The 22622-nt window shown below is 43.6% G+C and overlaps 1 protein-coding gene across 1 annotated transcript in view; it reads right to left on the bottom strand.

The window, feature by feature from the left end:
* LOC117359225 overlaps window positions 1–22622 on the bottom strand; it is a 313075-nt gene that overhangs the window by 192127 nt on the left and 98326 nt on the right. The window contains exons 8-10 of the mRNA XM_033941598.1: window positions 20215–20312; window positions 16539–16617; window positions 9410–9492 (exon numbers count right to left, since the gene is read on the bottom strand). Coding sequence (XP_033797489.1) covers window positions 9410–9492; window positions 16539–16617; window positions 20215–20312 — 260 coding nt within the window. The remainder of the gene's footprint in view (window positions 1–9409; window positions 9493–16538; window positions 16618–20214; window positions 20313–22622) is intronic.

Below are 22622 nucleotides of genomic sequence, written 5' to 3'. Positions count from 1 at the left end.
ACCAAGCTCCCGAAAAGCTTTCTGTGCTGCAAGTGTGGAGTTGTTGGCCAGGTCATTTGTTCCCAGATGGATAACAACATCAGTGTTAAAATCCTTAGTTTCTTCCTTAATTATAGTCAGTATTTGCCTGGAACTCCTGGTAGCTGAGGATCCTGGAAGACATTTCACTATTTTGGACTCCTCGCCCTGTGTTCCAAGGTTAATGCCTCTGATGATGGAATCTCCCAACAGTAATAGTTTTCTGTTTTTGGCTTTTTTATTTGTACTTAGGGTGTTCTTGTTCTCTTGAGTTTCTTTCATTGGTTCCAGTCCCACCTCCCTTCTGTTTTCCTGAGTATCGCAGTGCACTAGTGGAGCGAAGGAATTCTGTAGAGGTAATATTAGTGAAGGTGGATGTTTCTGTGTTACATGTCGCAGTCTTCCGAGCAGTCTCCGAGCTCAGGGCCGTGCCTAGATAGGATTACCAGATTTTATTTGTGCAAAATCCAGACCCACAGGCCCACCCAGTTCCACCCCGTTATGCCCATGCCACCCCCCCAGCCCTGTCCCTTCAGCCTATTCTCATTGGTCAGGAGGACATCCATATGTGCCCGGATGTGTCCCTTCCCGATGTGAACTGAAGAAGAAGCTTTCAAAACCCAGACAAAGTGCAGAGTTTTGAAAAGCTGTCGGACATGTCCTCTAATAAGAGGACATGACCGAGTAAATCCAGATGTTTGGTAACCCTATGCCTGTGCATGCGTGGACATCAATGTGATGACATCATATGCACATGTACATGCGTGTGACGTCATCGTATTTGCGTTAGTGCATGTGCAGAGGCCCTCCAGACATGGCCCTGAGCTCAGGGAAGGAGACCGAAGGTTTGTGTGGGGGCGGAGCTGGAGACAAACCTGCATGCTGGTACTGGGGGGTAGAACACGGCGGGGCCAGGTGTCTTTTTTTTACAGAGGAAATTTGGCAACCCCAGCCACGGTTGCAAATCTCAACTACCTCCATCATCTCCAATGCTATTTCATCTACCACCATCAGCATCCCTCCTTCTCCTCTTGCTCTTGTCTCCACTGCATTCACCATCACCTCATTGCCTGCATGCCTTTATCATCATTACTGCTTCTACTGCTGTCTAAACTGTCTCCATCTTTTGTTGCCTCCATGTCTCTATCATGATCATTGCCTCTACTTCTCCTGCTGTTTCAATTGACTGTCTCATCAGCACTGCCTCCATCTCTCATCTACAGGCCGGTAAGCCTCACTTCGGTTGTTGGAAAAATAATGGAAGTGTTGCTGAAAGAACTTCCTAGAATCTAATGGGTTACAGGATCCAAGGCAACTTGGCTTTAGAAAAAGTAAATCGTGCCAAACGAACCAGATTGAATTTTTTGATTAGGTGACCAGAGAACTGGATTGAGGACATATGCTAGATATAATTTACTTAGATTTCAGCAAAGCCTTTGATACGGTTCCTCATAGGAGGCTCTTGAACAAACTTGAAGGGCTGAAGTTAGGACCCAAAGTAGTGAACTGGATTAGAAACTGGCTGTCAGACAGACGCCAGAGGGTGGTAGTTAATGGAAGTCACTCGGAGGAAGGAAAGGTGACTAGTGGAGTCCCTCAGGGTTCAATGCTGGGGCCAATCCTGTTCAATATGTTTGTGAGTGACATTGCTGAAGGGTTAGAAGGAAAGTTTTGCCTTTTTGCTGATGATACCAAGATTTGTAACAGAGTAGACACCGAAGAGGGAGTGGAAAATATGAAAAAGGATCTGCAAAAGTTAGAGGAATGGTCTAATATCTGGCAACTAAAATTCAGTGCAAAGAAATGCAGAGTAATGCATTTGGGGATTAATAATCGGAAGGAACCGTATATGCTGGGAGGAGAGAAGCTGATATGCACGGACGGGGAGAGGGACCTTGGGGTGATAGTGTCTGAAGATCTAAAGGTGAAAAAACAGTGTGACAAGGCAGTGGCTGCTGCCGGAAGGATGCTGGGCTGTATAAAGAGAGGCATAGCCAGTAGAAAGAAGAAGGTGTTGATGCCCTTGTACAGGTCATTGGTGAGGCCCCACTTTTAATATTGTGTTCAGTTTTCGAGACCGTATCTGGCGAAGGACGTAAGAAGATTTGAAGCGGTCCAGAGGAGGGCGACGAAAAAGATAGGAGGCTTGCGCCAGAAGACGTATGAGGAGAGGCTGGAAGCCCTGAATATGTATACCATAGAGGAAAGGAGAGACAGGGGAGATATGATTCAGACATTCAAATACTTGAAGGGTATTAATGTAGAACAAAATCTTTTCCAGGAAAATGGTAAAACCAAAGGACATAATTTGAGGTTGAGGGGTGGGAAATTCAAGAGCAATGTTTGGAAATTCTACTTTACAGAGAGGATGGTGGATGCCTGGAATGCGCTCCCGAGAGAAGTGGTGGAGAGGAAAACGGTGACAGAGTTCAAAGAAGTGTGGGATGAACACAGAGGATCTAGAATTACATTACATTAGTGATTTTTATTCCGCCATTACCTTGCGGTTCAAGGCGGATTACAGAAGAGGATTTCTGGACATGTCCAGAGGTGTTACAGAGTAGAGCAGGTTGCTTCAGAGGATTGAAATGTTTCATACGGTTTTAGTTAGTCTTGAATAGCAGGGTTTTTATTTCTTTTCTGAAAGTTTTGTAGTCTGGGATCACGATTAGTAGATTGGAGAGTTGGTGGTCTAGTTTTGCTGCCTGTGTGGCTAGAAGGCCATCGTACAGTTTTTTCTGTTTGATGTTTCTGATTGGAGGGTATATGAATGGTGTCTGTGTTCTCCTGTGTCTGGTTGTGGTAGTTTGGATTAGGCGGTTGTTCAAGTAGGCTGGGCTCTCACAATTTATGGATTTAAATAATAGACAGTAGAATTTAAATAGTATTCATACTTGAATTGGGAGCCAGTGTGATGTGGTCGTGTTTTCTTAGTGAATAAATTAGTCTCAGGGCTGTGTTTTGTACTGTTTGTAGTTATTTTATCATTGTTGCGGGGCAGGGGAGATAGAGGATATTGCAGTAGTCAAGGAGACCTAGGACTGGACCTTGAGCTGGAATTGTTTTCTGTCGAAGAATTTTTGAACTTGCCTTAGGTTTCTCATGACCGTGAATGATTTCTGTATTGTTTTGTTGATTTGTGGTTACATGGTGCAGCATCTGTTTATCGTCATTCCCAGACGTTTTAGAGTAGGTTGAATGGGATATGTGATTGAGTTTATTACTAGGTTTGTTATGGTTGGGGTTTTATTTTTTTCGAGAAGTATGAATTTTGTTTTACCTGGGTTCAGTTTTAGTTTGTGGTCTTTCATCCATGTTGCCACTGTTGCTAGAGTTCTGTGTAGTGTGTCTGTCATGGTGGGCATTGGCTGATCAAAAGGAAGGAGAATGGTGATGTCGTCTGCATAGCTATAGGAGGTTAAGCCTATTTTGTCTAGGCAGGTGCCAAGGGATGCAATGTAGAGATTGAAGAGTGTTGGGGATAATGGTGATGCGTGGAGTACTCCACAGGTGTTGGACCATGGTCTGAATTTTCTTTGTTTGTCTTTACTCTGTAGGTCCTGGATTGTAGTAATCCTTGAAACCATGTGTGTACTTTGCCTGTGATTCCTATTGTATCTAGTATTTGTAGCAGGATGCTGAGGTGAGATCTAGTTGAATAATCAGCATTTTTTTTGCCTGTGCTGAGGTGTTGTCTAGCTGTGTCCAGAAGGGAGCCTAGTAGTGTCTCAGAGCTGAAGTTGGTTCTGAATCTAGACTGTGTAGGGTAGAGCAAATTGTGGTTTTCTAGGTAGTTGGTGAGGAGTTTAGCTACGATACCTTCCATTAGCTTGACATATAGTGGAATTGAGGCTATGGGTCTGTAGTTGGATGGTTGATCTGTTGCTCCTTTTGGGTCTTTTAAGATTGGGGTGACGATTATTTTGGAGAGGTCTTGTGGGAAAAGACCATCTGTGAGCATGGTTTGTATCCATTGCATGAGAAGAGTGCAGAATTTTAGGCTGGAGGTTTTTAATAGGTATGGAGGGCATTGGTTGAAGTTGCAAGCTGCGTGGTCGGACCATTGTATTGTGGAGAAGTGGGACCAGGTTCTATCTACTGCAGCTGAATCTTTTTCTGTGGGGGGCATTGTGATCTCTTCTAGGTGAGTTGGGGTTCCTGCAAAGTTTGTCCTGGCAGTTGTAATTTTGTTTTTAAAGTATTCTGCTAAAAGGGTGGCTGAAGGGGGAGGGTTGTCGTTTTTGGCTAGGTAGGGTTTGGTGTCTTTGAGTTCTTTTAGTAATTGGAATAGTTTTTTTGTGGCTTGGGCTTCTATGCCTATTTGATTTGTGTAGTATGTCTTTCTTTTTTCTTTTAGTTTGTATTGTTGGTTTAGTTTTATCCACGCTGCTCTTGTGTGTTCTTGGTTACTTTTCTCCATTTTCTTTCTAGTCGTCTGCATTGTCTTATGAGTAGGAGTAGTTCATTGTCGAACCATTTGTCTGATCTTATGCTGATTCTGGTTTTTGTTTGTATTGGGACTAGTTCGTCTAGGGTAGTTGTACTTATATTGTACCATTGTGAGATGAAGTCTTTGGGGTCACATACTTGGATTGTAGCATCTGTTTTATTCCAGAATTTGGAGGGGTCAATATATGTACATGATTTGTAGGTTAAGCTTTGGGATTTTGGTTTGGTTTTGCCTTTGGCCCAGTTGATATTGAAGGTGTATGTATAATGGTCTGAACATATGGATCTGGACCATTTTCCATTTGAATCTCTGGTAGAATGGGCTGTTGGGTCATGAAGGCTGCAATGTCAAGTTGGTTACCTTTCTTGTGTGTGGTTTGTGGGTCTAAGATCTTGTAGGTTAAGGCTTCAAGGTAAGATAGTAGGTTTTATACTTGCTTAGAGGTTTGGTCTTCGAGATGGAGGTTTAGATCTCCTAGGATTAGGTTGTAAGTTGCCGTTAGTGAGTTTCGGTATATAAAATCTTCGAATTCTGGTCTTGCTATGTTCCAATTCCCTGGTGTTATGTAGCAGAGCATGCAGGTTATGGATCCTTTTAGTGTGGTGCATGAAAGTTGGCAGGCTAGTAGATCCATGTACGGGGTGGACGTTTTGTCTAGTATGTTTAAGTTTAGGGAGTTTCTGACTAAGATGGCTAGACCTCCTCCTAAACTTAAACATGCTAGACAATAGTAAATATTGAAGAACTAAGGCCAGTACTGGGCAGACCTGTGCTCCTGTCTGTTTCAGTCTCTTTCCCAGTGCTCCGAAGTCTGTAGTTATGTCCTCCAGGGTGTTCTTGGCAGTGTCATTCGTTCCTACGTGGATGAGCAGCATGGGGAAGTGGTCCTGGGGCCTGAGAAGTCTATCGAGATGTGACCACCTGTCTCGATAGACTTCTCAGGCCCCAGGACCACTTCCCCATGCTGCTCATCCACGTAGGAATGAATGACACTGCCAAGAACACCCTGGAGGACATAACTACAGACTTCGGAGCACTGGGAAAGAGACTGAAACAGACAGGAGCACAGGTAGTATTCTCTTCCATTCTTCCTGTTAGGGGCAGAGGAAGGGGCAGGGATGAACGCATCCAGAAGACGAATGAGTGGCTGCAATGATGGTGCCAGGAAATGAACTTCGGATTCCTGAATCACGGAGAGGCATTACAGGGACTACAGGGACCAGACGGACTCCACCTGACCAACAGAGGTAAGAATGTCTTCGGACACAGACTAGCCCGCCTACTTCGAAGGGCTTTAAACTAGGTAAGTCGGGGGAGGGTACCCATTTTTACACCGGAGCAGTAAGTAACAATCCTGATGTGGCAAACCAAAACTCCGCTTTCAAGTCTGAGGTAAGTACCCTTAATGAAAAAGAATCGCTAAAGACACTTTAACTCCAATGGGTGGCTCACTACAGGAGCTTAAAAATCAGAAAGAATGGAGAGCTATGTATGTTAACGCACGCAGCCTAGGGAATAAATTTTTAGAACTAGAAACAGAAATAGTTAATGCAGAGCTAGACGTAGTAGCAATATCCAAAACATGGTTCACAGACTCTCATGGGTGGGATATAACTACACCAGGATACAACCTGCTTCGGCAAGACAGAGAGGGTAAGTTAGGAGGTGGGGTAGCACTTTACATCAAAGAGAACATCAAGACAACCAGGATCACGAATGTCAAGTATACTGGGGAATCCATCTGGGTAAACCTGGCCAGAGGCGGAGAAAAATGCCTATACCTTGGTGTGGTATACAGACCCCCAAGACAATCGGAGGACAAGGACACAGAATTAATTGAAGACATGGAGAATATCACCTTACGGGGGGACGTAGTTCTGTTAGGAGACTTCAACATGCCTGATGTAGACTGGAACACACTCTCAGCGACAACTTGTGATAGCAGAAGGATATTAACGTCCATGAAGGGAGTATGGCTCAAACAACTGGTACTAGAGCCCACAAGAGCCCAGGCCATCCTGGACCTGGTACTTACGAACGGGGAAAGCGTCTCGGAGGTCTCGGTGGGAGAAACACTAGCCACCAGTGACCATAACATGGTATGGTTTAACCTTAAGAAAGGCTTCCCTAGATCACAAACAAAAACAAGGGTACTCAATTTCCGGGGCACTGACTTCACACACATGGGAGATTTCATCTATCAGACACTGCAGGTTCAAAAAGTGACTGATAATGTGGAAGCTATGTGGTCAACCTTGAAATCGACCCTTCATGAGGCAACTATCCGCTACATAAAATCGGTAACCAAACAACAAAGGAAAAAGAAACCCCAATGGTTCACAGATGAGGTCTCGTACCTAGTCAAGGAGAAGAAAAAAGCATTTCTCTCATACAAACGCACCGGGGAAAAAGAAGCTAACATTGAATACAGGACAAAGTCTGCAGCGGTCAAAACAGCAGTCAGGGAGGCCAAACTTCGAACGGAAGAAACTCTAGCGAAGAACATTAAGAAAGGGGACAAATCTTTCTTCAGATACATTAGCGACAGGAAAAAGAACGCAAACGGGATAGTACGCCTTAGAACGCCAGACGGGAATTATGCGGAAACAGATTCCGATAAAGCCAAAATACTGAATGATTACTTCTGTTCAGTCTTTACATGCGAGGCACCGGGACAAGGGCCACAGCTGGAAGCAAAGCAAAGCATGGAAGACCCATTTCAGAATTTTGAGTTCACACCAGCTGATGTTTACAGAGAACTGTCAGGACTCAAGGTGAACAAAGCCATGGGAACGGACAATTTGCACCCAAGAGTGCTCAGAGAGCTATGCGATATTTTGGCGGAACCGTTAGCCGTGCTCTTCAATCTCTCCCTGAGAACAGGGAGAGTCCCCCTGGACTGGAAAACTGCCAACGTTGTTCCTCTGCACAAGAAGGGCTGCAGAGCGGAGGCTGCGAATTACAGACCAGTGAGTCTCACATCAATAGTGTGTAAACTCATGGAAACCCTACTTAAAGGCAAACTGGACACAATACTGGATGAGGGGAATCTGAGGGATCCCTGCCAACATGGATTCACTAGGAGCAGGTCATGCCAGTCCAATCTTATCAGCTTCTTTGACTGGGTGACAGGAAAGCTGGACTTGGGAGAGTCTCTGGACATAGTGTACTTGGATTTCAGTAAAGCCTTTGACAGTGTCCTGCACCGTAGACTATTAAACAAGATGAAATCAATGGGGTTAGGTGAGAAACTAACTGCATGGGCCAAGGAGTGGCTGAGTGGAAGACTTCAGAGGGTGGTGGTCAATGGCACCCTCTCTGAGACATCGGAAGTGACTAGCGGAGTGCCGCAGGGCTCAGTCCTGGGACCATCCCTTTTCAACATATTCATAAGGGACTTGACCCGAGGGCTTCAGGGTAAAGTAGCACTGTTTGCCGACGACGCCAAACTGTGTAATATAGTAGGTGAAAGCAATCTCAAAGATAGTATGATGCAGGATCTGATCACATTGGAAAACTGGTCCTCAACATGGCAGCTGGGCTTCAACACTAAGAAGTGTAAGGTCATGCATCTCGGTAGCAGAAATCCATGCAGAACATACACCTTGAATGGAGAAATACTAGCTAAGACTTCAGAAGAACGGGACTTGGGAGTGATCATCAGCGCAGACATGAAGGATGCCAAACAAGTAGAGAAGGCCTCATCCAAGGCAAGACAAATGATGGGATGTATCAATAGAAGCTTCGTCAGCCGCAAACCTGAAGTCATAATGCCACTCTACAGAACCATGGTGAGACCTCATCTGGAATACTGTGTGCAATTCTGGAGGCCACATTACCGGAAAGATGTGCTTCGAGCTGAGTCGGTCCAGCGGATGGCCACTAGGATGGTCGCTGGACTCAAGGGTCTCTCATACGAAGAAAGACTGGGCATGCTGCAGCTCTATACCCTAGAGGAGCGCAGGGAAAGGGGTGACATGATCGAGACATTCAAGTACGTCACAGGTCGTGTAGAGGTGGAAAACGATATATTCTTTCCCAAGGGACCCTCGGTCACAAGGGGGCACCCGCTCAAACTCAGAGGAGGGAAATTTAGTGGTGACATCAGGAAGTATTTCTTCACAGAAAGGGTGATAGATCACTGGAACAAACTTCCGGTGCAGGTGATCAAGGCCACCAGTGTGCTCGACTTTAAGAATAAATGGGACATCCACGTGGGATCCCTACGACGGTCGAGTTAAGGAACTAAGTCATTAGCACTCAGACTTAATAGGGTGGGTAAATAGAGTGGGCAGACTTGATGGGCTGTGGCCCTTTTCTGCCGTCATCTTTCTATGTTTCCATGTCTATGTCTGTATATGGCCGTTTGGGGGAGGATAGGCTTCAATGGCTGGGAGGGTGTGGATGGGCTGGAGTGAGCTTTGATGGAGGCTTCAACAGTTGGAGCCCAAGCACAGAACCCGGTAGAGCTTTGGATTATTGACCAGAAATAGCTAAGAAGAAAAAAAAATTTAAAAGAAAATTTAAATTGAATCAGGTTGGGCAGACTGGATGGACCATTCGGGTCTTTATCTGCCGTCATCTACTATGTTATGTTACTAAGCTACTATGTCTGCATGCCTCTATCATCATTATTGTGTTTTCCCCATCAGCTCTACTTCCTCCATTTTTCATTGTCTTCCTATCTCTATCATCGTTACCGCCTCGTTCCTCTCCTGCCACCTTTGTCTCTATGATCTGCTCTCTTGCCTCTACAACATCCCCAAACCTCAACTTCCTCCATCGCCTCCTCCTCTCTTCATCATCTTCAGCCCTTTCCATTGCAAAGTCTTCACTGCTTTCATCAAGCCTCCAGTCTCCCACAGCTGGCTGATTTTTCTTCTGTTCAGACGGCCTAACTCAGCCCTCAAGTCTCAGAATACTTCTCATGAAATGCCTTACCTCCTTCTCCAAGGAATGCTGATCGAGTTCCTCATCCCCAGACAGCTGAGACTTAATGCGGCTGTGCACATACATGTCAAAATCTATCAGAGGAAGAGAACTTGGGTTAGTTTTGTCACATGCCTACTGTGCCCTGCAGTGCTATTACAGCTGTAATGGGGCTTAATAGAAGCCTGCTTACAATGAACTGTTTAAACCCTGTCATTAAACTGATTAATTAATTAATGCATTCTTAGAGTGCTTGGGTTAATTGCTGCAACATTTTGCTCCATTTTATTTAAGAGACGTCAGTTACTGAACAGGCTCTGTAATCATTGTTTCTATTCACCGCGTTCTCGATTACCCAGCTGGTGCATGTTCATGGCTCCCCTTTTATCCCAGCTCTCCTTACATTCGCTTCTTTTCCTTCCACATCTAGGTTCATATCATTCTCCTGGACATTCTCCTTTTCTCGCTTTCCCAAGTAGCCAAAAATTGTTACTCTCCGCCCACAATAATTGTGTTATCGGCTTCCTAGGAGAGGCGATTTCACTGGTGCTGGCAGGTCCTCGCACCGAAGGACCCCTATTGGGATTAGAGCCCTGACGTAGCATCAAAGAGAAGAGAACTGAGAATTCAAGCTACTGCTCTGTCACTGTAGGGCTGATTCTATAAAGGGTGCCTAACTTAAAGATACCTGAACAGAACACTTGCCTTCCAAGCTGGCCAACTGAACGATTGGTTGGATAACATTATCACGCACTCATCTTCCTACCTAAGTTTCAGAAAACTTATAAAAACAAACTTTGTTTAACCAATTTCGTAACCAAGTCCTTTTAAGCCTTACCGCTCCATCCCTAACCGAATTGTTCCCAGGATCTCTCATGCCTCACCTCTGCATCCTGCTCTCCTGTATTCTGATGATCTTATATTGTACCTATATTCGCCGATTGTCCAGCTCTTCTTTGTTGTAAACCACCTCGATCTACCACGGCTTTGGCGGTATATAAGAATAAAATTATTATTATTAATTGGCAAAATTCCCTTAATAGCCTGAAGAAATGAAAAAATAATTTAATTGGGCAACAGGCACCTATTGGATTCTATAAATTATAGGTGCCTATTACATGGCGCTTAGGGGCGCCTAACGCCTATGTGGGTGTTTCTATGGGTGGCGTGTGACTTAGGTGCCGCTAAGCGCAATTCTCCAAAACCTTAGGTGCCAGAAATGCAGGCACCACTAGCCGAGATGCTGTACATGTCACCTTAGCATGACTGACACGTGGCCGGCACCATTTTTCTGAGCAATGGCCAATTTAGGCCTCGTTTCTAGAATCAGCCCCTTTATGTCCCTATATTGGATGCTTTGTGTGACCCTGGACAAATCACGTACCTCTGGATTCTGCACACAATTGATAATTTGCATTAAGAAGCACTGAATTGGCAGTAATTAGGAATTATGTGCGGATCTGCCCTTTGCCCTGTCTCAATTTCATAGTCCAGCGACTGCAGAGGCATGGGTAGGTTAGGGGCATTAAATACGCAGAATACCGAGAAAACTACTCGTATTACCTCAACTATACTTCTCAGTTGATACTTTTATTTCAAAACATCGAGTGTCAATCTCGCAGTTATTTAACTAGAATTACCTCTCTTAACTATTTAGGGCTCCTTTTACTAAGGTGCGCTAGCGTTTTTAGTGCGCGCTGCCCCCTGCGTTACGTGTAAAAACTAATGCCAGCTCATTGGTGGCGTTAGCATCTAGCGCACACGTCAATGCAAGCGCACGCTAAAACCGCAAGCACAGCTTCATAAAAGGAGCCCTTAATGTTCTGAATTATACACTATCAGTGTCTTCACATCTGCATCTTTTATTAGCAACGAAGCTAATAAAAGGTATGATAGAGACCTTCAAGATCATGAGGGGCATAGAGAAGGTGGATAGGGACAGATTCTTTAGACTGAAGGGGACAGCAAATACGAGGGGACATTCTGAGAAACTGAAGGGAGACAGGTTCAAAACAAATGCAAGGAAGTTTTTTTTCACCCAAAGGGTCGTGGACACTTGGAATGCGCTACCGGAGGAAGTGATCAGGCAGAATACGGTACAGGGATTCAAACAGGGATTGGATGGATTCCTGAGGGATAAAGGGATCGTGGGATACTGAGGGAGGAGCTGGGATGTAACACAAGTATAGAAAGCTAACCAAGTAATGAGTATAGAAACCAAACCAGGTCGTGCATGTGCAAGACCGGAAGGTTAGGACTTCGATAGGAAGACAGGACTTAAATGGGAAACCAAGGTGGCAAGGGAGCCCCTTCTGATGATTCAGACAGGTCTTGACCTGTTTTGGGCTGCCGCGGGAGCGGACTGCTGGGCGAGATGGACCTGTGGTCTGACCCGGCGGAGGCACTGCTTATGTTCTTAAGTATGGAGAACTTGGAATACGAGGAACGACTTAAGAGACTGGGGTTGTTCTCCCTTGAGAAAAGGAGACTGCGAGGGGATATGATCGAGACCTTCAAAATACTGAAAGGAATCGACAAAATAGAGCAGGAAAAAAAATGATTTCCAATGTCCAATGTGACACGGACAAAAGGACATGGACTGAAGCTAAGGGGTGACAAGTCCAGGACAAATATCAGGAAATTCTGCTTCATGCAACGAGTGGTGGACACCTGGAATGCTCTCCCAGAGGAGGTTATTGCGGAATCCACCGTTCTAGGATTTAAAAGCAAACTAGATGCACATCTCTTTACGAGAGGCATTAAGAGATATGGGTGACTAAAATTACACCAGGTGTACACCTGGCTGGGCCTCCGCGTGTGCGGATCGCTGGACTTGATGGACCGAAGGTCTGATCCGGAGATGGCAGTTCCTATGTTTTATGTTCAATTTTGAAACTGAGTGTGATTTGTTAAGTCCTAAATTTATGTCTTTTTCTAAAGGGAGGAGAAAGCCTCAGATCCCCGGATGCCACCAGCCAGTGAGCTTGAAGCTATACTGGAAAGGGAAGATCCATCATCGGCTCAAAAACCTCCACCACCCTTAATGATCATGTGCTTAAAAATCATGTGCTTGAAAATTGCGATTCTATAGACCAGGGGTGTCAAATGTCGGTCCTCGAGGGCCACAATCCAGTCGGGTTTTCAGGATTTCCCCAATGAATATGCATTTAATACATATAACTAGACAGATTTTTAAAAATTTAAATATACCGTATTTTTAGTAAATAACACAAATCTTAACACTGTATTATACATTAAACATAAATGAATCCATATTGCACTTCCAGTTACTAAAATCAGTATTATCCCACAGTACAGTGAAAGAAAACCTGGAGTTTGTACTCAGTCCTTCACAAGCCTTTTCCACATCATAGTCAACTATTTGTATCCTGTCTGAAGGGAGAGTGGGCTTGTGTACCCCTGCAGTTGCTAATCTATAATGAAATGAAGCAGTAAAGTAGTTGAAAAACTGCCACAGTTTCAACTCCTGAAGACGCTGTAATAGCGAAACACGGCGCCACATTGGGCTGGCTGAATTGGAGTGAGAAGGCATTATAACAGCTTTGTCTAAGAATCAATATATGCTGGTTGGAACATTGGAGAATACTGGAGAAATGAAATAATACACACAGACTATGATGCGGATCAGTTTTATTTTCATCATTAAAGGCTTGTGAACGGATTGAGTACAAGCTCCAGGTTTTCTTCCACTGTATTGTGGGATAATACAGATTTTAGTAACTGGAAGTGCAAAATGGATTCATTTATATTTAATGTATAATATAGAGTTAAGATTTGTGTTATTTAATAAAAATACAGTATATTTAAATAAAAAAACCTGTCTAGTTATATTATATGTATTAAATACTTTTTGAGATTGCTTTGTAGTGTTGCTATACCAATGAATATGCATGAGGTCTATTAGCATACAATGAAAGCAGTGCATGCAAATAGATCTAGAACATAAGAACATAAGAACTGCCATCTCCGGATCAGACCCATGGTCCATCGAGTCCGGCGATCTGCACACGCGGAGGCCCTGTCAGGTATATACCTGACGTAGTTTTAGTCACCCATAACCCTCTATGCCTCTCGTAAGGAGATGTGCATCTAATTTGCCTTTGAATCCTAGCACAGTGGATTCCTTAATAACCTCCTTTGGGAGAGCATTCCAGGCGTCTACCACTTGCTGCGTGAAGCAGAACTTCCTGACATTTGTCCTGGACTTGTCCCCCCTTAGCTTCAAACCATGTCCTCTTGTCCGTGATACGTTGGACAATGTAAATAATTTATTTTCCTGCTCTATTTTATCGATGCCTTTCAGTATTTTGAACGTCTCGATCATGTCCCCTCGCATGCATATTCACTGGGGAAATCCTGAAAACCCGAATGGACTGCAGCCCTCGAGGACCGACATTTGACACCCCTGCTATAAACACTCTTGAGTGAAAGGATAACAGTGATGAAGTCTGTATGAAGACAAAAACCGTTCGTCCAGATTCTAATCAATTAAAGTCACTCAAAAAGTTCAATGTTCAATTGTTTAATCTTGACTTACATTGCTTGAAAAACACGACTCCACTATCCGCTCCCCAAAAACAAACCAAAAGCTTTTCACTCAGTAATTCATGGAATGTTATAACCTTGACTTTAACTTCTCTGCTCCACCGCCAACTTAGGCTATCCACCGTTTCGCCGAAGGCTGCGTCAGGGCATCCCCAGAAATTAGGCAGGATGTTCTATTTAGAATAACCGCATTTCCTCGCCTAATTGCCTTCAGTCAGGTGCCAACATTCACACCACTTGTGGCATGTGTAAATGCTCATGCCCAAGGTCAGGCGTGAAATGCACGCTAAGCTAGTATTCTATAAAGGACATTCTGCGCAGAGCACCTTGTACCGAATACAAGTTGAACACAGATCATCCCAGCGCCTTTTCTTGAATCTAGCCCTTAGGAGGGTAATTCTACGAGTGTGCGCCTCCATTTAGATACTCCAATGCCCTGCAGTGGGAGCTATTTCAGAACAGTATCTGGGACCCTGGATTCCATTGCAGAACACTGGAAGAATAAGTGAAGGTTGATGGGGAAAGGGGGAATGGAGGTGAAGGACAGAGAAAGGAGACAGATTTTTAAGGTAGTGAAAAAAGGTGGAAATAGGGAAGGTAAAAGGGGAAATGGGAGCCTGAATATGGGGGTAAGACATAAGAAGAATAACCATACTGGATCAAACTAATGTATTCTAGCATCCGTTAATGTAAAGGACTAAAACACTAGTTCAACAATAAAACGCGTGGTATTTGATAGGTGTTTAATCAAATTTTTTAATAAACTTGGATAAAATCACACATTCTTTATTCAGCATCTCATAGTAATCAATATTAAAACCATACTCTTCAAAAAACACATAAAACCTATCCAGCACAACCAATCCCAACCCAATATCCAACACTCTATTTACCCTTAGATCTCTCTAATACTCTTTTATCTACCAAACGTTATCTAAAACCCATAATTTCACCCTATTCTTATCTCCTAAAGAACTCCACTTCCCTTTGGTAACTCTTTACCCAACGTATATTATCTTAAAAATTCTATGTCATCGCTTATTCTATTCCTTCAAATTTTGAATGTAATTTTTGTTTTAGTTTGGATGTAATCCGCCTTGAACCGCAAGGTAATGGCGGAATAGAAATCACTAATGTAATGTAATATCTTCATCCATTTACAGAAACGCTTCTACAAATAAGAGTTTTTAAACTGCTGTATGCTATTCACCATCCTTAACTGTCCAGCTAAATTGTTCCATAATTCTGCTCCAGCCACATAAATACCTCTAGTTCTCGTATCTGCATATTTGATCTGGTGCAATCTTTCTCCAGAGCTGTTGGAAGGATTTAGTTGTTAGGGAAGAGAGTTTTCATGCTCCGTTGTTCTAAGCACAGCACGGAATTGCTAATCAGCTTATTTTAATGCCAGTGAGCTCAACTGCATAAGACTTTTGCTCATTATTTGCTTCTGTGCACGGTAAAGCAGTGACCGAAAGCCTCTGTGCATTAGCAGCAAAAAAAAAAAAAAAAAACAAGTTTCATTTAGACTGGCTAAAACCAGCCTGAATGAAATGTTGCAAACCTGGCTTGCTTTGAGCATCAGGCCCTCAATACATAATTGCACAACACAAGTATTTTAATGTACAGTATATCCCCGCAAATTTGTGGTTCCAACTTTGCAGACTCAGTCATTCGTGTTTTTTTCTGTGCGTGCTTTTAAACTAGAATGGTTCCAGGGAAAGTCCCGGGGCTTATAGGAGACACAGGCTAACAGCCAATGGCAGACCGAAAAGTGTGCCAAAATTCTTTCCGGCTCGGTTTCCTGTGCTTAACAGGATGAGAAAGGGAGAAATGCCAACCCCCAGCACTGTTCTGCAGCCCTCTCCTACCTCCGATCCCTGCATCCAATACAGTATTCATGGTTTTTCAAAATTCGCATGTGCTCCAGGAACATAGCCCCTGTGAATTTCGGGGGAATACTGTAATGTAATACATATAATGATTCAATATTTGATCCTACTGAGCTAGTATATGTGCCAGTATTGAGTAATCTTATTAGCATCCAAGCAGCAAAAAGGATGAATACTGTCGTAGTTTCACAGAGAAAATTAGATCCCATGCTAGGGTTATCAGATCTTCTGGAACAAAAATACGGACCCATGGCCTCACCCCTAGGCCCGCCCAGTTCCACCCAAGTCATGCCCCATTCCATCCTCATCCCCACCCCCTCAACCTGTTCACTTGTCGGGAGGGCATCTGCGCCTGCACCGGTGTGACACGATGACATCACATACATGCGTGAATGAACGTGACGTCACTGCGTTACATCCACTTATGCGCAGATGCCGTCCCGACGTCGCTGCTAGCTGGAAGCTTTTCAAACCCCGGACAAAGTGCCGGGTTTTGAAAAGCCATCCGGACATGTCCTCTAAAAAGAGGACATGCCCGGGGAAATCCGGATGTCTGGTAACCCTATCCCACGCCAGACTCAAACCTATGAAGGGCCTGTGTTCCATTAACCCCTTCCGTGATACAAAAACCATAGAGGAATGCAGAAGAAAACAAAATCTGGGTCAAACTGGGAGTCCCTCACCATCCATGACCTGGTTCTGAACTTGCAGCAACTGCCGGTAAAGGTGCTCTGTCGTCTCCAGGAATGAAATGGCCTCTGCCTGAAAAGAAATTAAACATAAATAATAATAATAACAACAACAATGATAAATGGTATGAAGGACTGTTCATACGCTGACAGGCTGGACAAGCTGGGGCTCTTCTCCCTGGAAAAGAGGAGGCTTAGGGGGGGACATGATAGAAACTTTCAAGATCATGAAGGGCATGAAGAAGGTAGACAAGGATAGATTCTTCCAACTACGGGGAACCACAGACACAAGAGGGCACTCGGAGAAACTGGAAGGGGAGAAGTTTAGAACAAATGCCAGGAGGTTCTTCTTCACACAGAGGGTTGTGGACACATGGAACGCGCTCCCAGAGGAAGTGGTCGGGCAGAGTACACTACGGGGATTCAAAGATGGATTGGATGGATTCCTGAAGGATAGGGGGATTGAGGGATACAGATAAGGGTAGATAAGAGTATGGAAAGAGTATAGATAAAAACAAGGAGGCTATAGGGCTAAATCAAGATAACATGACAGGTCATGGACCTGATGGGCCGCCGCGGGTATGGACTGCTGGGCACGATGGACCTCTGGTCTGACCCAGCGGAGGCAAATTCTTATGTTCTTAACAATTTTTATATACCGCAGGATGGTGAAGTTCTATGCGGTTTACAATGATTAAAGATGTTATAGATTGAGTGGAATAAACAAAGTACAGAGATAGTGATTAACAGTTCTAGAGATTGTTTGTTGAGGACTAAGATTGTATAGGTTGGTTTCCTAAGTATTTCAGGAACAGATGTGTTTTTAGGCGTTTCCTGAATTCCCTATAAATAGTAGGCATGAGTAATTGTTCTAGATCTATACCCCATAGTGCTGCTTGATGTGAGAAAAGATGTTGGTGACGACTTTTAAATTTACAACCTCTAACCGGTGGAGAAACAAAGTTCGGGTGTGAGCTTCGCCTATGTCTGTTGGTTGTGAAAGAGAAAAGGTCTGTTATATATTTAGGGGCTAAGCCATAAAGTACCTTGAAGCAAAAACAACCCAATTTGAATTTCACACGTGCCTCCATCGGCAGCCAGTGCAGAAGTCGATAGGAAGGTGTTACGTGATCAAACTTCTTCAGTCCACAAAGTAGTCTAACCGCTGCATTTTGTACCAGTTGCAATCACCGCATATTCTTCTGGGGGAGTGCCAAGTAGGCGATGTTACAATAATCGAGTTGACTCAGTATAAGGGATTGTACCAGAATTCGAAATGATGAGACATCAAAGTAAGCTCTGATGGACCAAAGCTTCCAGAGGGTGAGAAAGATTTTTCTGATCAAGGAGTCTACCTTGTCTTTCTTGGTCAGGTTCTGGTCCAGTGTTACTCCCAATATCTTCATAGTGGGTTGAATGGGATAACTAGGGTTATTGATGCACATTGATGCTTTAGTGTCAAGTGGGTCTGGCGATGCTATGAAAAATTTTGTTTTCTCTGAGTTTAATTTTAGTCTGAATTCAGTCATCCATTGCTCCATCCGATTTAGTACTTCTGTTGCTTTGGAGTGACTTCTGAGACAGAGATAATTATCGTGAAGTCGTCAGCGTAGCTAAATAGTTTTATCCCCAGCTGGAACAATTGTGCACCCAATGAGGATATGTAAACATTGAAGAGCAAAGGGGATAGTGGTGATCCCTGTGGCACGCCAGATGGATTGCTCCATGTGTCAGAGAGATCGTGATTAAAATGGACTTGGTAGGTGTGTGATATAAGGAAACCTCGAAACCAGTTCAGTACCTCTCCTCTGATTCCAATTGTGTCTAGGCATTGTAACAGTTTTCCATAGTCCACCAAGTCAAAGGCAGAGCTCATGTCAAATTGCATGATTAGGGCGTTGAGGCCCTTACTAAACAAGTAACGCAAATTGTCCAGGATAGCCGCAATTACTGTCTCAGTGCTAAACAGAGGCCTAAAACCAGATTAAATTTCGTGCAGAAGAGAGAATTGGTCGAGATATTCCATTAGTTGGGTGTGTACCAATCCTTCCATGATTTTTACCATAAATGTAATAGATGCTACTGGTCTATAGTTGGTTACTGATGTTGATGATTCTTTATGATTTTTTGGGATTGGGGTTATTATAATATGACCATTATTAGTGAGGAATTTTCCATTGTTTAGGTTATTGGTTAGATAATTCAATAGAGACAGTTTAAAGTCTAATGGAGCTGCTTTCATAATTTTTGGGGGGACATCTGTTTTATACACCCTGTAAAATGACACTTCAACCCAGACTGTTCAAAAATTGTATTTGTGTTATTTCTGTAAAATATCCTGGGTTCCAGAGGCAGAAGCTTGAGGAGACAGAACAGACAACATGGCTGCCCCACTTGGTATTTCAATTGGAGCTTCGTAACTCATTATTCATTAGTCAGACGTATGTATCAGTGATCTATAGTCGAGCACAGTGGTTCTTAAACTTGTCCTGGGGCACCCCTAGCCTGTCGGGTTTTCAAGATACCCCTAATGAATATACATGAGCGAGATTTGCCTATAAAGTAGGTAGTAGGCATACAAATTTTGCTCATGCATATTCATGATTTTGCTTTCAACGCATAGAGAAGCTATTACCTAATCTTTAATTGCAATATATTTTAATCATAATACAAATATAAATTATCTTCTCATATCAATACATTCATAAATACATCATTTGACAATCCCCAAAACCCCTAAACCCAATGTCCGTGATGTTAATATTCAATGTCCATTGTCAATCACCATAAAATCATCCAATCGTACAAATGATTGGAACTTTCCACAAGTAAATCCAGTCATACGATTCACTGTTGAACTGTATTTGACCATTGAATCTCATTCAAATCCAAAGTCCAATCTTAGCTTCCAGGAATAATAATAATGAGCTTCCATCTGAGATTAGATTACTCTCCCAAATACCATTCTTCTGGAAAATGTAAAAAAAACGTAGGGCTCCTTTTACTAAGGTGTGCTAGTGGTTTTAGCGCGTGTTAAAGATTGGCATGCGTTAACCACACACTAAACGAAAAAATACTAACGCAAGCTCTTTGGAGGCATTAGCGTTTAGTGCGCGCTAAAACCGTTAGCTCACCTTAGTAAAAGGAGCCCTTACTTTTTTTCAGAAATCTTTGATAGATTCACCTAATGGTTAGAGTAGAGACTATTTTTCTCTCTCCACTTGATTAAGGAAATCTTGTTAACCGAGTCGAGCCCTTTCTGAGGGAGGAATCGGTATATAAAACTAAAGATTAGATTGAATTGGAATAATACCCAGCCTAGCCCAACACAAAGCTGTGTTTCGCGATTAAAGCGTCTTCAGGAGCTGGAACTGATGGGGGCATATTCATTAGGGGTATCTTTAAAACCTGACTGGCTGGGGGTCACTCAGGACAGGTTTATGAACCACTGGTCTAGCACAATGTCCAGGAGCTGTGTCCATCGTCAAGAAATCTGGATCCTTTGAGAAATGCAATGCCATATTGTTTTAAATTTGATTAGACTCCCATGAAATTTATTCAAGAAAGATGGGAACTGTGTGCTGTCATGAGTTTGCCTTTCTTACATTGGTCAAACACAGGGTACCACAGCTGGCAAAGGATCCACCACTTTGCACGAATCAATACCGACCTGCTTGCTGCCAATCAGAGCTGTTCTTTTTGCAGGGATTTTAAGAGCGATCGGTGACAAGGTGTTCACATTCTTCTTTTCAACAGGAAACTGGAAAGCTGTAAAACAGAAGATCAGTTGAATATTCAGGGCAATGAGATCCAGAGAGCAAATGTCAGTCATGCCTCAGGCAATCCTAATAGGGGTGTAACAACTTGAAACATACAAGAGCCTGCACATATCAATGTGGACTGTAGGGATGAGATCCATTGAAGAGCAGCAGGGGGTACCTTTTAAGGTAACCTTTGTCTTTAATCTTGTTCCTCTATCGACAGAAACTTACCCTATCTCCTTTCCCATCTACTATTTATCAGTTATATAACGCTGAAAGGGCGTTTGCAGTGCTGCACATTTTGAAATTTAATAGACGGTCCCTGCTCGGAACAGCTTACAACCTAACTTGGACAGACAGACATGACAAATAGGGCTGGGGATGGGTGAGGTGAGAGGACTTAGGAGTTGAAAGCACTCTCGAAGAGGTGGGCTTTTAACTTGGACTTGAACACTGCCAGAGACGAAGCCCACTGTAGGGATTTGGGCAGTTTGTACCAAGCATACGGCAAAACAAGATAGAAGAGATGGAGTCTGGAGTTGGCAGTTGAAGAGAAGGGCACAGATAGGAGGGGGGAGGGGGAGGAGGCGGGAGGGAACACAGGCAGCTGAGTGAATACATTTGCAGGTCAGTAAAAGGAGTTTGAATTGTATTTGGAAACGGATGGGAAGCCAATGAAGTGACTTTAGGAGAGGGGTAATGTGAGTCTAGCGGCTCTCCTGGTCTGCACTCGTTCATTTCAGGAAGCTTAATAGCTAAAGGTCTGTTTTTAAAATACATGTGGACTGTGATAAATTGCAGGAAGACCTTAGGAAAATGGAAGACTGGGCATCCAAATGGCAGATGAAATTTAATGTGGACAAATGCAAAATGATGCACATTGGGAAGAATAACCCAAATCACAGTTACTGGATGCTAGGGTCTACTTTAGGGATGAGCAGTGTTGAGCATCCAAGAAAAAGATCTGGGTGTCATTGTAGCCAGTATGATGAAATCTTCTGCCTAGTGTGTGGTGGAAGCCAAAAAAATAAACAGGATGCTAGGAATTATTGAGAAAGGGATGGCAAATAAGACCAAAAATACTCATATAATGCCTCTGTATTGCTCCATGGTGCAACTCCACCGTATTTCAAAAAAGATATAACGGAATTAGAAAAGGTTCAAAGAAGAGCGACCACGATGGTAAAGGGGATGGAACGCCTCTCGTATGAACATAAGAATTGCTGTTGCTGGGTCAGACCAGTGGTCCATTGTGCCCAGCAGTCCATTCACGTGGCGGCCCTTAGGTCAAAGACCAGCGCTCTAACTGAGACTAGCCCTAACAGCATACGTCCTTGTTCAGTAGGAACTTGTCTAACTTTGTCTTGAATCCCTGGAGGGTGTTTTCCCCTTTAACAGCCTCTGGAAGAGCGTTTCAGTTTTCCACCACTCTCTGGGTGAAGAAGAACCTCCTTACATTTGTACAGAATCTATCCCCTTTTAACTTTAGAGAGTGCCCTCTTGTTCTCCGTACCTTGGAGAGGGTGAACAACCTGTCCTTATCTACTAAGTCTATTCCCTTCAGTATCTTGAATGTTTCGATCATGTCCCCTCTCAGCCTCCTCTTTCAAGGGAGAAGAGGCCCAGTTTCTCTAATCTCTCGCTGTATGGCAACTCCTCCAGCCCCTTAACCATTTTAGTTGCTCTTCTCTGGACCCTTTCAAGTAGTACCATATCCTTCTTCATGTACGGTGATCAGTGCTGGATGCAGTATTCCATTCTTTCAGGGGTCTCTGGGAAATGAGATTCAAGAAAATAAGGTTTGTAGCCAGAAGAAAGGCTGAGCAGCTGGAACCTGGCCCGAGCCCTCTGCTGCTTTCACACTTTGCTTCTCCGCTTCAGCATGAAAAAGACCTTTTTACTGTACCACACAACATATATATTCTACTTACTCTCTGGAGCTCATTTTTGATCTCACTAATCTAAAATTACACTTTATTTAAGCAATATATTTGGTACTACTGTGAAGCTGTAGCAGTTGCAGCTGGTGTGAGTGTCTGGAAAGCACTGAAGCTCTTAACGGAAGGAGGAGGTTTCTCTGAGTCTGGGGGAGTCAACGCAGAAAGCCACGCAGTCGATCAATATGTGATGCACAGCTTCTACTACAAGTTTAATGAAAAAATATTCCATGCCGACTCAGTAATCCATGAGCATGTTGAAAAGTGTGCGCTGTCATAAAAAACACTAGTGTACACCACAGCGGTAATCTGCAGCTTGCTGCTGAAATGTCCCCTTTCCTGTCAGAGTGGGGAGAGGAACTGGGATGGGGGGTACACAG

This window comes from Geotrypetes seraphini, chromosome 4 (genome assembly GCF_902459505.1).
Source record: "Geotrypetes seraphini chromosome 4, aGeoSer1.1, whole genome shotgun sequence".
Classification (NCBI taxonomy): domain Eukaryota; kingdom Metazoa; phylum Chordata; class Amphibia; order Gymnophiona; family Dermophiidae; genus Geotrypetes; species Geotrypetes seraphini.
Note: the sequence above shows the minus strand (reverse complement) of the source record. Positions and strands in the feature narration are given on the sequence as shown.